Source organism: Chiroxiphia lanceolata, chromosome 1 (genome assembly GCF_009829145.1).
Source record: "Chiroxiphia lanceolata isolate bChiLan1 chromosome 1, bChiLan1.pri, whole genome shotgun sequence".
NCBI lineage: Eukaryota > Metazoa > Chordata > Aves > Passeriformes > Pipridae > Chiroxiphia > Chiroxiphia lanceolata.
Window position 1 is genome coordinate 37,461,275 of NC_045637.1, and position 18,377 is coordinate 37,479,651.

General features: G+C 37.0%; 1 protein-coding gene across 2 annotated transcripts in view; it reads right to left on the bottom strand.

The window, feature by feature from the left end:
* NKAIN3 (sodium/potassium transporting ATPase interacting 3) overlaps nucleotides 1–18,377 on the bottom strand; it is a 354,927-nt gene that overhangs the window by 162,139 nt on the left and 174,411 nt on the right. For both annotated transcript variants that reach the window (XM_032710736.1, XM_032710729.1), the window contains exons 2-3: nucleotides 17,573–17,710; nucleotides 7,841–7,921 (exon numbers count right to left, since the gene is read on the bottom strand). In XM_032710736.1, the coding sequence (XP_032566627.1) occupies nucleotides 7,841–7,921; nucleotides 17,573–17,710 (219 nt within the window). The remainder of the gene's footprint in view (nucleotides 1–7,840; nucleotides 7,922–17,572; nucleotides 17,711–18,377) is intronic.

Below are 18,377 nucleotides of genomic sequence, written 5' to 3' on the forward strand. Positions count from 1 at the left end.
CCTGAATCACAGGACTGAGTTCAGACTGGGACTGCATTCCTATTTCTTTTTCAAATCCAAAGGTGTCTTTGGAGAAATTTTGCAAACTACTTGAGTTACTTATCTTCTCATTGTGAGGCTACGTTTTAGGGTTTTTTCTCCCTTTTAAAAATCTTCAAGATCTTGGAAATTAAGCTGACGAACTCAAACAAATATGCGCGTGGTGTTTTCATTAACAGATTTGTCTGTGTAGCTCTTAGCTAACCAGATTTGATATACCCATTATTCCCAAAGCCATTTAATATTAATGGATATTAAATGGATTATTAAAAAAAAGCCACAGAGATATTACCTCAGTTATTTAAACCAATGAAGAAGATAGTGGCCTACCCTGCAAATATCATATTAGAATTTAGCATCAAGTGATTATAGAAGACCATAAATTCTGATTGAAAAACCTATTTTAAGGCTGCTCATTTTATATAATATAATGAACCACTCTAAATGTCACCTGAAAGGATGTAAAATTCAATTTTTGCACCATCTGGAATGTACTCCTGATTAAGTTGTTCAGCAATGTGATCGTATCACCTAAACAAACTAATCAACATCAGAACGACACATTTTGCAGTTTTGGTGGCATTTATCTGTGTCCCATTTGTTCCACACAATTTTTTTTCCCAGAATGACCTTATGCTCAAATTGTGCCATGAAGCTAGCGGAATGTTAATTCTCCTTTCAAGAGTAAGCATGTATTTCATTAAATCTTACACAGTGCTACAGCTTTACACTATAGAGTGTAACAGGGTGAACAACAGATTACTTTTGGAACATGAAATCGGAACATCAAAGTCTGTTCAGCTTAACAATCAGAAAGCCTCTTCAGCTAAAACAGAACCCTTTGAGGCTATTTCATTGTCAAAAATTTTGAACCGGAGGAATGTGCACTGATTTCAGTATTAGAGTACTAACAGATTCATACATTTCTGCTCTTCAATTTAATTTCTTTTTTTTTTCTTTTTTAAGAGAGCACATATTAAGTAATCTTTTTTAAGTCAATTTTTTTTGTCTGAGAAATGTAATTTGCAAATAAAAAGAAAATGCAATTTTCCATAGCTTCATCATTATGAATTCACGGTTCTTAAATAATTCTTCTCTAACTTTTCATGGAAACAGTTATTGTATTCTATAAAGAAATTACCACACACAGTTTCTGCTCCTGCACATAATGATGTCAGTCTAACACAACATCAAAAAATACTATTTTCAAATACCATTGAAAGGCACCCCACCAACACGCTAAATCTATGATTAACAGTACCTAACACCAGCCGTGGCCAGAGCTATTATTTTGAAGTGATGAAATGTTGTGTCTCTTCAATATTACACTGCATAACTTCACAGTAAATTGGTTTCCAGGTTTATTGCCAAAGTAATTAAAAATTCAAAAGGTGGCTGTTTGAACAGGACATTATGGAAAAGTATTAAATACAATTGAACATGGAGATTATTTCTTTTTATGGTGAGAGAGCAGCAGGATGGGAGGAGCAATTTGAAGAAACAGGGGTTTTTTTAAAAAAAACCCAAAGTGTTATGTAGGAGAGCTGGTTCAAAGAATGAGTGAAGGCCAAAGGGGTTAAAAGAATTATATGATGCAAGCATTAAAACTTATGTTAGGTCTGTTTTCCTTCGCTTTTAGATTAGCTTAACTGTACTTAAGTACTATTTCCTTAGAATTCCTCCTTTTTCCATGTCAGTGAAGATTCTAGAACATTACTTTTAAAACAATAATTTTTTAAACCCTCTGGGAATAACAAGGTTGAGAAAGAAGAAGGACGAGGTGAGAGGGTCCAAACCTGAAAAGAAACAAAAACAATCTTTTCATCAGGTTTTATTTCTGCAAGTTGAATTTTACTAGGGCATACACTAGGAAGAGATTATATTTTACTACTGCTGTAAACCCAGTAATTTGTAATGTCTAGAAATTGAAGAATGCCTACAGCCAATGTTTTAGCACATCTCAGCTGGTAGCAGCTGATAGCATCAGCTGAAGCAAACGAACATGCAGTAGTGAAGAGAATAACAAGCTAAACTGTATGTAGTCTCCCAGGAGAGTTGGTGACCAAAAGGAAGTGATGGTGAATCAGAGATGTGTGGGAGGAAATTCTCAGCTGAGCTGTACATGAATGCATGCACCATGTACAGTAGAGAAGAAATACACTATTTTCACTCTCACTTTGTTCACAGTGAAGTTAATGACTTGTGTTCAGGTAAAAATCCATGAACAGAATAGAAAGCACATGAGTTTTGCCTGTAACAGAAGTCTAATTTCTACCAGGAGTGAGCAGCAATGACAGCGTTGCCTCTCACTTGGTGTCACACAGCTGAATACCAAAACCCCACCTGCGAACACCCAAAACCTGCTGTCAGCCTCCAAGGAGAGGAGTTCCCTATTTTCTGTGCCCCTCCACACCTGCTGGGGAGAAAAGCCAGAGACACCTCAAACTCCCCAGATAGAATCATGCTCCTGCTAATGAGAGTGAGCTCTTGACTTGATTGAGGTTTTGAGTCTTCAACTTGAACTAATTTTTTAAAATTTAAACACTCCTATCCTAAACCTTCCATGGACAATAACTTTGATTTTTCTCTTTACAGAGGCTTGTTTCTATAGACAAAAAAAATGGGCAGAAGAGTAATCCGGTAGTAAGGCTTTGTAACAGCTTTAGATCCTATTCAGTGTGCTTATTATAAAAAAGCTTTTCCTGACCTCCAACCAAATCTTTGCCACATGTTCAGCAAACTATTTCTTGCTCTTCTTCCCAGTGGATATGACAAAAATCTGATCACTTTCCTTCACTCACAAGTCACTTACATGTGAGTAGACATATGATGACCTGCCTTCAGTCTTCTGCTTAGACTAAGGAAGTCCTTTATCCTCCATCTATTGATCCTTCATGTAGGTTTTGTGGATGCAGCCAACTTTATTCACAAACTTTTTGGAGTGGGAAATTTCATAGAGCTACTTATGATGCTAACTGCACCAAAATAATTGTCTCTGTTTTTTCACTTACATCAGCACAAGTTAGTATGAGAATCACTTTTTCTTTCATATTTTTGGCCCTAAATTCAACCAATGTTTATGCTCTCATTTCACATTCAAAAAAAAAAAAAAGACACAAGCCCCAGAATATACCTTTACATCTCTATTAATACAAATTGGCATTGGCCCTGAGCTTAACTTACTCTGTTTGAGATTATTATATAATTGCACCACAATTAAGGATTGACTGACACGCACCAGATGGAATAAATTGGATTTCAGAAGTAGCCAGTATAAAGTCCACATAATTAGCCCTTCTTCTGAGGATATTTTTTTAGAAAAGACTAATATGTTTCCATTCTCACAGCATTTTAATAAGTAAATTATTAGTCCATTTTGTCCTCAGATAGAAGAAATAATTAATTTTATCAGAGTTACAGCTCTATCCACCAACTACAGATCCATATAATAAATTAGCCTATAGTTCTGTCTCCAGCTTAATAAAGTTGGATGGGAGCCCTACAGACTTCGAACTTCCATTGAAAAAAGTACATATTACTGGGAAAAATACATGAAAAATATTGTTTTATTAAATAACATAAGCAAAATTTCCTTTGGCTTCAAGGGAAAGGTTCAAGAAGCTAGAGTCATAGGGATGTTAGAGAGCTCACACCCACCTACATTTAACACGTAAAACAAAGGACCAGGTAATAAACATTAGAAGTAGTTTCCTACTGAATATACAACTGTGTGTCATGCAAATCCTTGGCCAAAAAATGCAAGTCAGTTGACATAGAGTTCAATTTTGAGAGCTAAACTAAAAGTAATCCAGAATGAGGCAAGGTTCATGCTGAAGAAGCATGTCATGGAAAAGCCATGCAAAATAAGCAGAAATATCATAGAAAAAGAAAAGATCTCATTAATGTTGCCCAGCTGCTTAGGTAAGCTATATCAAACAACTAGGAAACGTGTACGAAGTACTGGAGTGGTGCTGAATAAAAGTTTCAACACATGGAAAGAAATGCCAGTAATTCACAATAACACAAGCAGTAGTAGAAAAAATAGGCTATCAAAAACTATCAGTTGGAAGTGCAAATGATAAACACAAATAAACACAGCTATTTTCATACTGGATCTGAAATATTGGAGGGATATAAACAATAGAATTATTAAATTACACTCGAAACAAATGAAGTCTCCTTTGTACAGGAGTACATAAAAGCATGTATTGCTGGGGATGAAGGGCTGTCTTATACACATTAGAAGTACTGGAAGTATTAGAAGCTATCTGGTCAATATTTAAGCACATACAAAACCTCTGAAAAACACTTTGTGTTTGTGTCTATATGCTTTAAATTGTCCTTAATCTGGAATATGACAATTCATACATATTTTCATTTCAAGACCAAGAATGAGATGCTAGCAACTAATGAGTTCATCTATGGATGTAGCAATCTGTCATCTTGCAGTTGAGGATTAAAAGGTCATTTTACAATAACAGTTTTGTTTCTCTCATATAAGATGGTTAACACTAGAAATTATGATTTTAATTTTATAAAAGTAGTAAATGAAAAAAGACAGGCAAATTTCATTTTTTGTATGGGAAGTTTTATCACTGCTAAAATGAGAAAAACCCCTAAGTTAACACAAATAAAAAAAATATGTATATGGGTATATTTCTTTTATTTCTGATCAAATACAATTTCTTTAACATTGATAAAAACATTAAAATTTTATTTGTACATCTTAATGTAAATGAAAAAGAAGTTTGACCTATATGTTGTTTATGAGGTAGTTAAAGAGGAAACCTTTGCTCGTTAGCTTTCTACTGACAACAGCTGGCTGTGGGAGAGCTGCGTTTATTTCCCTTTCATACCCAAGATGACTTGAATCCATATCATCCTTTTCCCAGGAGATTGCCTTACCACACTGTTCCTTAAAAAAATGTCAGCTTACCAAGAAAATCTGAACATTATGCATTATAATTGAAGGGAAAATGTTTCAAACTTTCACAGTAAAGAACAGGCCTAAATTATGTATGTCCTTATATCTCATTCAAACTTTCCATTAACTGCAATGGAACTTCTTGGCAGAATTCAGCGAATATTCAAAGGAGATCTTCCTCTCTGCTGCAGGAATAAAATCTGAGCAAAATTTCAGCAGTGGTGGGTTTGTATCATGACATTTGAAAAGTCTGTCTGCATTGTGTGCGTAGTCCATTTGAATATATTGAATTCAAATTACCATTTATCATTGTATCAAGTTATATTTTCTGAAGCATTCATGACTGAAGACCTAATAAACACATGGGACTCCAATCAACAGACAACTAATGCTGGTCAGAGCAAATACAAACATGAAAGTGCTTAAAAACAAACAAATCAATAGAAATCAGTCATCTGCCAGAGAGCACCATAATTTTCCCCTGATAGTATGCCAACAGAAGTTCAAAATTATAATCAATCTCCATACATTTCAGAAACAAAGCTGCTTTTTTTTTAATGGAAAAATAGTACAATAGCAAGGAAAAAAAGTGACTATTGCCTGCCAAGATTTCAATATGGAATAAACAGCCATCCTTGGAAAGCTTATGATGGTGTTTTATTTTCCAGCCACACTAACATATCTTGATAATAGTATCTTTCTATCACACCTGACAACACAGCAACATATTAATGGCAAGCAATAATGAATTTTTTAAGCTAACATCTTGGATAAAAGCTGGGTCCCAAATAAGTCACATACAATTTATAAATACCCAGGATTTTTGGCACATGGTGCAAAAAGACCTCAGTCTCTTGATGGCTTCATCATCTCTAACATAATTTTCAGAAAGAGCATTAAATGAATCCAAAATTCCGTGATTTGCTGAACAAGATTCTAGATTCTACCATTACTAACTTGGTGCCAACACTCAGATCTTTGACATAATCTATACAAAAGCAGTCAACTTCCATGGAAATAATTTTGTGTCTTTCACTTGTTGAGAAAATACTTTTCAAATGTTGTCATTATCAACCACAAGATAAAAATGCCACAAATATATTAAGATCAACTGAAGTATATACTAATAAAAGGGAATTTTCTCAACTTCCGAATAATACTTTTGCTACTATTTCTCTGCACTGTGATTTATCATATATGTTAAATAAGAAGAACTAAAAGTGAAACAGAAGTGAAACTGGAAGATGCAGGGTTTCAATTCACTAAGAGGTGACCTTAGTCACCTCTTAAACTAAGGAGGTGATCAGAATCCTTTGAAATCAATGGAAAAACAACTAAAATTTTCACAAACTCAGAGGGGTCAGACTAAAAGTTTTGCTTCACTTCCTAGGCCCTTAGATAAATATACTAGTTACATATAAAATATAATAGTCACTACAAAAACAGACATGGCGCAACTAAATGAAAAAATACAACCTCTGTATATCACGAGAATGAACAATTACTTCAGGCATTCATCACTTCTATGTGTTGCTCTTCTGTTCATCTAATAGATTTTTAAATCAGAACATACCATTAGGATCATTTATTTTGGTTCTCTATGAAGTGCACTAATTTCCTCATCAAGCCCATGACTTCTCATAACTACATCATATTTGGAGGAAAAATAAATTGCTGCAGCTTTTCATTATGAAATTTTATCACCAAAGGAACCTATCACTGAAAGCTTTAATTTTAATGGAATTTCTACTGAGTAAATTAAATTTTATTTCTTATTAAATTAGTTTCACCAGTTTTCTGTTTGTTGTTAGCCAAAAGCTAGGACTTTTAACGCTAGCAAGTATGTAGCTCATAAATGTTCCACTCTGAATTGAGCAGAGTACACAAATCACAGAATCACAGAACGGGTAAGGTTGGAAGGGACCACAGCGGGTCGTCTGGTCCAACCTCCCTGCTCAAGCAGGGTCTCCCTAGAGCACATTGCACAGGATTGCATTCTCTAAAAGCATTGCACGAATTAACAGTGATGTGGTTCATATCACTAAATCTACAATCAGTAATGGTGAAATTTATTCTAGTAAAAATGCCAGGATCAGCATGCGCCATGGCATACTCTGCCTGGAATCATTTAAGTGTGGTTGTGGTAAACAAAGATTAGCATCGTCTATGTCCAACTTGAGGATAAAAACCAGTTCCATAAGAACCAGCAGTTCTATGGAACTCACTGTAGATACAATGCTAAACAAACTCTGTTAACCTAAGCGCTACCTTGAACGAGTGCACATGTCTCTCAATAATTCCAGCAAATATTTCTGCTCTAATCAAAGGTTTGAATAAGGAATTGGTGACCTAGGGCACTGAGTGCCATGTAAAGAAAGTTTTATTCAGATGTGACAAAAGTCATCCTTTGCCATTTGTTCTTTTTTATAAGAATTAACATTCTCACTTGTGAGACCAATTTGCTCAAAACTTATTACATTAACCTTCTTAGTAATTGTTTTAGCTCCTTTCAAATCAATCTTGGAAATTCACACTTTTCATACACACTTGAAAACTCCACCAAAACGACATTGCCTGTTTTTCAACAATCAAAAAGAACCTCAAATTTACAACCGAATACCCTCCCCACCCCTCACCTCAGATGGTACTTCAGAAGGCAACTGTAATTTAGATTCATTGTATTTAGGTACTTCAAACCCTTGGCTATTTACTATCAGGGAGAAGTTCAAACGCTAGAGCTCTTGTTGGAGGGGATCCAAAGATCAAATTGTATGTTCAAACAACGACATTTTTCCTCTGTGGTTCCAGTCTGCTAAAATCTGAGAGTCCTGCTGTTAAAACACTCTACCACAAACTGAAGAAGGATAAGTGACCTACCTTGGAAAGTCCGCCTACTTCCAAATAGAAGCAGATAATGAAAACATTCCAGGTGACCCACAGGGCAGTCCACACCGTGTACTAAACACAAAGCCAGATGAAAGCAAAAAGACAGAAAAATAAAATGTGAAGATGAAAGGACTTTATAGTGAGCAGATCAATAATAAAAAAACTGATATCAATAAGCATTGTTCTGGGAACAGCCAAGTACAGAGAGTTCAGAAAAGGCGTTCTCCCTACAGAAGTCCCCTAAGAAGCACCGGAAATTACAAATCCAATACTTGTTGCTGTACTAAATAAATACCAATAAAACAGATTTATTCTTTATAGTTTTAGATTATCCTACTGATATCAATTAAGTCCAAAATGCTGACCTAAACACCGGTTTTGGGGCAACTGTAAGTAATTTTTAAATTATGATTGAGCTCTGTTGAAGAAAATTCCAGAATAACACAGTACTTTAAGTAAGCAAATATTGAAATAACATTTAAATACTATAAAGAAAGGCACAAGGAAAAAAACCCACCACAAATAAAACAGAAGATCTACTGATCTGATAATCTGGATTTTTTCTTCTTTTAATCAAATAAGGGTAAATCTGATCTCTTAAGAGTCTTTGACAGTAAAACGTACTTTAATTACATTAAAAATAGCTAACTACTTCTCCAAGCCCTCTGCCATGAACCTGATCCTACAAAGCAACCTTAAACAGTTGAATGCATCCATATCTCTTCTGGGTTCTCCAATGTCGTATTGAACTCATACTCCGTCTACAGCATGAATGGGAGAATAATGCAGCTTGGCTGCACCTTGACTACTGTGTCCAGTTCTGGGCCCCTCAATTCAGGAAGGATATTGAGGTTCTGGAGCATGTCCAAAGACGGGCAATGAGGCTGCTGAAGTGACTGGAGCACAAGTCCTATGAGGAGAGGCTGAGGGAGCTGGCGTTGTTTAGCCTGGAGAAGAGGAGGCTCAGGGGTGACCTTATCACTCTCTACAACTACTTGAAAGAAGTTGTAGCCAGGAGGGGTCAGTCTCTTCTCCCAGGCAACCAGCAGTAGGACAAGAGGGCACAGTCTTAAGCTGCGACAGGGGAGGTTTAGGTTGGACATTAGGAAGAAGTTCTTTACAGAGAGAGTGACTGGACGTTGGAATGGGTTGTCCAGGGAGGTAGTAGTCACCGTCCCTGAAGGTGTTTAAGAAGAGACTGGATGTGACACTTAGTGCCATGGTCTAGTAGATGAGGTAGCGTTAGGTCAAAGGTTGGACTCGATGATCTCAGAGGTCTTTTCCAACCTAGTCAATTCTGCGATTCTGTGATCTTTTGCGTCTTAATTGGCAGTACAATAGACTGGCACTATTTCCTTACAGATGCACTGTTTAGTAACATACAGCTGTAAACTATTCCCAGTGAACTCTCTGGGCAGTCCCCCTCAGAAGCATTTCTGCCTGACGGGCCAAGTGCCCACCCAGCAACAATGGAGCTACATCCTCCTGAAAAAATGCAATGAGCAGCAGCACTGCCACTTTACATTTACACACTTAGAACCTTCACAGTGAAGAACTGCTGCTAAGAGCCTTTACAAGTCTAATTAGCTGTGACCAGATGAGGGTTAATATGCAATTGTTTTGGTTCAATATACTCATTAAAGCTCAACATACTAATCTACAATATGCTGGATCACATTTGGATTGCATAAGTGCCATCAGTTTGGATTTCTTGCTCAGTTTTGGGTTATGTTCTCCTCTTCCTTCCCCCCTCCCTGTGATGTATACTGAAAGGTTCAGGTGAAGAGGGTTGAATTTTTCTCCACTTTGATTAACCCCCCCATGCATACAGTCATTTCTGCACACCAAACATAAGAACTGCTTTAATATTGTTTCTTCTGAGGTACATAGACAGCTGGGAGATGGCTATGGCCTAAGAAATAGGCAATTAATAAACAAAATAAGAGTAACACTCCTGGGCAGTTTCTTCTGTCTTACAGAGAAGGGTGGTGTGGCAACTGGAGGCTGGGTTATTATAAAATAGACAAAGCTGCCATGGTCTGTGAGCAGTATAATGGCTGCACTATTCATAAGATTAATTTAAAGAGTACATCACATTTTACTATGTTTGTTGACTTTGTAGTAACTCATCATAAGCTACTGATTTTCCAACATTTATCCTCAGAACATTATGTGCAGATTGTTCAAAATTAGTGAAATATTCACAGAAGCCAGTTGCTTGTAAAAAGCAGAATTGAGACTATTCAGGAGAATTTGCCTTTTTAAGAAAGAATTTTTTATCTATCCATGAACTAAATCTGTCACCACAACAAAAGGAATCCTGCTTGATCTGCCAGGCCAAGCCAAATCTGTTAATGGCCTCATTCTGTCCCATGGGCACCAATGACAACTCTGTACTATGCAGGCAAAAACTGTCTGAACATGCTTTCCCAGGCCAGGCTATGCTGTTTCACAGTTATGACTGGTTTGGTTCCTTATCCACTGTGAGGATTTCTGAAAGAGAAGCACAGGTGCAAAGCAGGTATGTACCTTGAAACCCAGCTGCTGTGTATGGAAAGGTTCTTCCTACACTGTCACTGAACTGCAGAAGTCTAAATTTGAGCTCCGTTTGCCTTATATACATAATAATTACCTATTCAGTAATTAGTACTACATAATTTCTTTAAGTAAGAGAGTTATTGTCCACATTTGAAAACACATCTTTTTGGATACGCAAGGAGCAGATTTTTTTCCTTACATAGTTTCATTGGTAGTTAGGGAAGACTACATTAAAGGAAAGAAAGCAAGAAAGCAAAATTAGGAATTGTCAGAATTTGGGTTATTTATGCCAATTTAATTTTTCTATTTTGTGGATGTGCAATACAATGCAAACCTTAATTAAATCATCATAGATATATTTTTATTGTAAAAGATCTTATCTCACTTAACATGTTTTATGAACAGCTAGCTCAATACTTCATTTCTCCTTGTCACTCAGACCCTGCTCTGAGGACAGAATATTAATTTCCTCATGAGGTTTACAAAGATACTCATTGCTGTAATGTGCAGGAGCTGCACAAACATTGACTAATTTATTCTATGTTATAAGGGAATGATACAGCTCTCAGAATGCAAATGATGTTCTGATACATGCAGAGATCACATTCAGAAGTATTCATACATTATAGGCATCCAACTTGAGGTGCTTAGGAGTTCATTTTTCAGAAAACTTGAGGTTATACACTACTTTATAAGCTCAGTGTTCAGCTCCCTGTGGCTGAGCATGCAGCACTTGTGCAAATCAGACCACAAGGTCTCAAGACAAGAACCCAGAATGCAAGGGGAAAACAAAGAGCGTGACAAGTTTGTTAAAGTGATTCACTTCGTGTCAAAAAGGGTTTCAGTGTTTGAGAGCAGAGATAAATCTCAGCTACACAGCACAGCCTTCGCAGCAAAAGCAATCCTTTTATTCTTGCTAGCATGTGCTTCACTCTTCCCATTGTCTTCTGTTTTCTGCAAATCAAGTTTCTATTCCCTGGCTGTGATAACCAGAACCCTCCCCAAAATCTGTCCTTTGTGTTGAAACTGAGGTGACAATATAATAAGAATCGGTATACATCTATCCAGTTCAGAACTGCAAATATATAAAAGGATCACAGTAAGATTGCAAAGAAGGGCTTTAATAAAATTTTTTCTAAAATTTGAGTGTTTTTTTCTGAAAATTTCGTAATACTTTTTGACCATTACATGTATGTGTGTAAATTTATACTTATTTACCTTCTAGGTTTAAAAAATTATAGCAATATTCCATTATGTGGCATCACACTAACACCTGCTTGAGTCATTAAGAAAGCTTTAACTTTTAGATCCATGATGAACACTTATTTTTGCTAGCAGAGAAACAGCCCAAATTGTCATCCTCTGTAGGAAGGGACATATCATGCATGCTGACAATTTTGTCTCAGCATGGGAATGTTTAGGGTCTGAAACATCAGGTCCACACTGATCCTCAGGCTTCATTTCCCTTCCAAAGCACCTCACCTAACCTGTTTCATGACCTGATCTGCCATTCAACCTCTCCCACTCCATGTCCTAAACATTATCCGTCCTGTTGTGCCTGCTCACTCTTACTACCTCACATCAAGCGATTTCTGCCCCAGTTCTTTCTTGCCAGACACATTCAATCCACCCCAGCTCAGCTGGTCTCATGCTCAGCATCACAACCTTTACCATATCTGGCATGAAGAAGGAATTCTCCACATAGGCTGAACCAATAAGAAGAGTTGGGGGGTTTATTTTGTACATGCTATGACGCACTACTTAAAAATCACGTGGATGTTTTTGTAACAGATTCCTTCTAGTGGAAGGACCTAGGACCTGGTAATATCTTTGCTTATTTACCTCAGGATGCACTATATCCTTTTTTTGCTTTTGGCCTTTCGCACTAAGGATTGTATACTAGGTGGTGTGAGGAAGTATTTGGAGTCTTATAAGTTATGTGGAGAGAGTATTCCCTAAACCTTACAGGTTAAATGTCTATTAAATGACTGTCAAGCCTAGCAGGTTCCTTTCAGATTCCTTTTCATAACGCCAGCCTCTCTACAACAGTGAGATTTCTATACCTCTTTTGACTTTACAGCTAATATTAAAACCGATGCAGAGGTACATTTAATGTATCAGTGAAATCTAAACATTTCTAGAGTTAAATCATTCACATTGGATGGACACAAAGTCACAAAAAGAACTGGTTAAGCAAAAATGCAAAGAATGGCTTCTTAAATTGAAAGGTAGAAGATAAAAGAGATTTTTCTAAGTTTGACTATTAAAGGACTGAGGGATAAGTTTAGCTGTAATGAGTAAAGTATCTCAAGCGTATATCTAAATCTGAAGTGTGCCAACTACTCTGACAAGGCAGGAGGCACTAGGGAGAATGCAGTTGACTCAGGGATACTTCAAGGGAAAGGAGCAACTCAGATCATCCCTCTGTAATACCTTGCTGTGCCTCAGAGGCATCAGTACTTGCAGAGCCTTACAAGTACTGGCAAGTGGCATAAGTCAACCTGATAGAGCAGTAACAACACAGAACCTACCAGGAAGGATATTCAAGGAGTAATTTTGGAAGCCTAAATATTTCTTATGTGTTTTCACTGTCTGTATAACATTTGTTGAGTACAGTGTAAAGTATCCTGTACAGCATTTCTTCTGCTTTTCTGGTTTTTGGTTTATGTTTTTTTAAGAAAGTCTCTCCTGGCTTTTCAACTGTACACGTTGCCTATATATCATATTATATTATTTATTGGAATACATTAAGGCAAGTAAAGCAGAGATTTCCACCTTATATTCCGCCTGTCTAAGTGTATTAGTTTCATCCTTCACTGTTTTATTAACACATTTTCGTTCAGCTTTGGGCCTGGTTTGTAAAATTTTAACTACATGACTCATCATTCAGGAGCCTTTTGAAGTCTCATATCAGAAGTAGAAAAGGGGGAAAATCCCCAACTTTAACAAGTATCCTGTCATCATCTTTAATCAGTTTTAACAGCCTGGAAATCTTGCTGCTGACAGCAAGTTCTATTAAGAAAGGAAAAGCATGCATAGGGAAATAGATCACAGCAGAGCTCTGGAGCTTCATGACACAAGTGTAACAGTACAGTTAGAGCTGAGGTTTAGCTGGTTTTTTCTTCTTTACAAATGTTTGAGTAAGTTTCAAATGAGCTAATACGGGAAAATTAGGAATCAGCTCTGCACTCTTATGTCCCCTGGGAACTTTGCACTGATTTAATTCAGTCAAAAAATATTCAAATACTGAAAATAGCACATTCTCTTAGTGACAGAACAAATTGTTCACAGAATTTATCTGAATTACTAATTAATACAAATTGTATTAGAAATAATTATTGGATTTAAACTAATTAGGACACTGGGAGTCAATGCTTCTGCTCCCTCTTTCTCTGTTTCCTAAGCTCTGAGGACTTGGAATTTTAGCTATGAACAAGTGAAATTCCAGATACCATCCATGTATCTGAAAGACTGTAGACAGACAACATGAGCCACTACCTTTAACTACTTTGAATCACAATTATATTCAATGGAGATGCCTCATGAATCAGCTATTGTATGACAGCTCTTATATAGTGGGGCATTTTTTTTTGGTAGAAAGCTCTCGTGACAAATTTTATATCACTCAAACTAATTTCTTTCTTCAGACTTTTAATCTACAGTGGCTATGCTTATGCTGCTGTCAAAGAAATGACTGCAGTTTATGTAGTCATCAAATGCTAGTGATACAGTAAGTAGCTTCAGTTCCATGGCAGTAGAAGAGGAGTTAGAAGCATGCAACTGCTGTTGTGTTTATCAGTTTTTATTACAGCCCTCACTGAATTCCTTGGCTCTACGTACGTGCAACAGAAGCCTGCTCAACTGTGCTTGCAGAATTCTCATATTTGACTGCAGTATAGATGTGCTTCAAGTTATTGTATTACATGTATTACATTTGTTCACTTACTTTCTCATTCCTTACATATGCTAAAATTTGAGGAGAGAGAACATGACATACGCAGCATCGGACGGCAAAGTGAAAGCTTTTGTGTAACTTCTCTTGTCAGGGAAACCTTCAGGCACAGCTGTCATTGCACAGAAGATAGATTAAAAACATTCTTTTGTGATTAAACCAATGACCCTAGAGCCGGTCAGCTTAAGTCAAGATCACCACCAGAGTATGACAGAATATCATGGGGACAATTTGCGCTCACATGTGCCAGATCAATTTTGCGTAGACAGCTTACAGAAGTAAACTGTTTTATCTGACATGATTCACACTTTACTTCAATTTTTTTATTCTGATGGGATCATCTGCACTAGTAAAGTTGACTTCTAGGGAAGTCTTAAGGAAAAGACAATGGATACTAAGCATAGTTTTCTTGAAGCAATTGCTTACTTTTCCAGTGAAATGGGATTAAGCTTAATCTAAATCAGAAGCTTCAGCAACAAGAGTACATAAAAGCATTACTCAACCTATTACTTCTGCCAAAGACACAGTACCAAATTCTCAGGAAACCAACAACTTACATATCCAGGGACATAGACATGGCTGAAGGTGCAGCTATGAACTTGGAAGCCCATGAAGCTTCTCAGTTAATTTGGTGCCTAATTCACTAGTGAGAGCCTGGGTAGGTGTTTAATATTGAAATTCAGGACTCTTCTGAAGATTTACATTAAACAGACTTTATATTTGAAGTCAGCAATAGAAGTTTACTGCTGTAACCAATGTTTCCAAAGAGTTTCAGAAGGAGAAAGGTAAGCTATGCCCTTCCTTGGGAGAGTTCCTTTCAGATTCCCTTTTGCCTTAGTGAAGACAGCCTGGAGCTGGCACTGGTAAGGGTCTTCACTGTCTGTACCACTGACTCTTTCTGGGGCTTCTGGGGACAGTGGGCAAAGCACTGCTGTGGTTGGGACAGCCCTAGGAAGCACACTTTCTGAGGAGCATGAGATGGATATAGCCTGGAAGATCCTGAGGCTATACCTCAGCTTTGAGCTGTTGTAACCCTGCACTGCTGTAGAAAGACTCCATGCACTTTTCCCCTTTCTTTAGCTACTGTTTCCCCCCTAGTACCTCTTCCCTTATGACGGAAAAAGCAAAACATGCCAGAGAGCTGACCTACACTTAAATTAACACCAGTAAAGAAAACCATTGCTTTTCAGCGGGATCTATTCTGGTTTGACAGTTTACCAAAGTGTTGAATTGATGCTTGTACTGGTGAAAATGAAGGAACAGCACAGCGATTGAAGGAGCAGCTGAGCTAAGGGACTATTGCTTATGCTGGCTTGAGGAATCAACTGAATTCAGCCCGAGGGTGAAGCTAGGTAAGACACTGGAACTGACAAGTTTGTAGCTAGCAACAGCTGAAGTCTTGCAGTTCCTCCTTTCCCCTCCACACTGCTGTTCATGACCGTGCAGTCCCAGTCCCTCCCTTATGCTGGCCCTGGCAATCGTTGGGAACCTCACAGACTGGGTTCAGCTCGCCAGTTTAGTATAAAAGTCTCCCACTTTTTACTAGGTTGGTTTTCTGATAGATTAGAACTGGAAATGGCTTACTGAAGGGTCCAGTTAAACTGCTGTCAGAATTGGTGGGGAGGATATGGAAAAGTATTCAGCCAGAGAAAAGAACAGTGGGAACAGGGAGAAATGCAAGCCACCCCCTTCTGCTGGTGTTGAGCTGTGAGGTTGTTTCCAGACAACTTGTGTACCTTCACTCTTCAGACTTCAGGATTTAGCTCAAACTACTACTACTTCACTGGGAACCTTGTGTTATTAAGGATAGAAGCTGCTCTAAAGCCTTGATCTTCCCAAGTAATGAGTATTTGCATATACTGTAGCTTGAGCTCTTAAATATATATTTAAAGATAAATCAGAGCATAGTTCAGTTAAATCTTAGGATAAAGTGTCTTGCTGATGAGATGTTTCTTTCTTTAATTATGAGTTCTATACCTCTACTTAAAAAAAAACCCTTTAATGTAGTCTAAAATGTTAATTTACATTGGAAAAGATAAAGAAACAGTCAACATATGTTGCATTTCTTTGGAAATTAAAGCAGAGCTTGCATTAGTGAATAGCAGTGCTGAACCGGAGGGGCAAGAAATTTTGTAAAGCTGCACTTCAGACACAAATTTCCTACTTAATTTTCCAGATGCTTACCCTCACTTGCTGCTTATGTATAAAATGGAGAGCATGAAGTACAAAGGTGAGTCATCAATATACGGATGCCCAGTTCTCCAACCACAGATAATAGATAAAAGTGTTATTATTTATATCAATCCATTTTCAATTTGTTACAGTCTGCTTGTAAGCTTAGCTAATGTGAGTGTAACCTTGGGTATAGTTTTTGTTTACTTTCTCTTTTAAGACACGACAAAGAATTATAATATTCCAGGCTTGACTAGAAAAGATGAAGCTTTTTAATTATTTGTTTAATTAGTATTCCCCAGCAGACATTTATTTCACTCTTTTGTGAGAAAAAAGAAAGATAACTTCAGCCTCTTAAAATCCATTACTGACAACACAACCAAGATGTTCCAGATACAAGCAATACCAGGTGAAGCATAGTATTTATCCATTCAGGAGGGAGTGTGGGAGAAGGAACAGGGGTATTTTTTTGTTGGTAATTTACTTCATGGCTTTGAAAATTCTTTTTATTCCTGTTATGTTGAGAACACAGGAAAAAACAACTGTGAAGCATCAGAGACAATTTACAATAATTTAGGGTCAAGGCCATAAATACAGGTCTTGACAAAGTTACATGTAAGTGTGAAGGAGATTTCTTTGGAACTTGTGGGTCACAGGACTAAGGAAATTTCTACCATCCTTGCTTCTCCCCTTTAAAGAGATGTAACTAAATATAACTTGGCCATTACAAATATTTTTTTAATCACCATTGATTCTGCTTGTCTATTGCAGAAATAACAACAATTCGTATTTCATTTCTTCACTTATGCATAGTCTAATTAACTTGCATCATGGTTATAATTTTGACAGCATTTTCTCCAAGTTTCCTATTCTTGATAACTTCCAAAACCTCAGAAAATCCAGTCAGTAGTCCTAAATTTGCAAAAAGACATGGAGACCTCTACAGTTTTTACAGAAATACCATCTGGTGTTTTGACACCAAGAAAATTCTGTTTTGTAATATGACAGGTTTTAAAACCAACTGCAAAAAAAAAAAAAAAAAGATAATAAATGAGACTTACCACAACTATATAACGAGGCCTAAACTGGATGGTTCCAAACAAACCCAAAATGACAACTATTATTTGTAGGAAATTGCCAAGGATAGGAGCCCATTGGAAACCAAGGAAGTCAAAGATCTGCCTCTCTAATGCTGCCAGCTGTAAGAAAACACATAAACAGAACATCCACTTTTTAATTATGGGTGAGAACACTTGACATTTTCTTTTTTGCACCAGCTTTCACCAGAGAACAGTATAGCAAAATTCTGAAACTGTGGTTCCTGGCTGTAGCCTTTGTCAGCATTGTCAGGACACTGGTATCTGGAGACAGCTACTAGTCAACATACAGTTCTTCTAATAAAAAAGCACTTTGAAAAATCTTCAATAAAATATTTGTAAAACCACATATAGTACAAAAATATTTCTATAAATAAAATATAGAAAAATTTTATTTTATTCTTGTATTCTGGAAACTCCAAGACTTGACAAATTTCATTTAATTAAAAAATTGTCTTAAATGGAAGCTCACCTAGATTGAGCAAAGCTATTGAAACCTTGCTGTTGTTACTAAAATATCATCATGCTCCTTCTCTGCCCCATATCTTTGTTTTCGCAGATTTAGTCTCAACTACACTTGATTGCAAGTTCCTCAATCTGTTCCTAAAGGCCCAAAAGAGCAGAGCAGGCTCAGAAGAGTACCAGATGTGGTACTGGGTATGATCCCAGGAGTTCCTAAATGCAGGAATTAGGGAAGACTGCTGGGATCTCCTCACTACCTGAGGCACAGACATAGACTCAGGGAGTGAAAGGCTGGAGAAAATGTTAA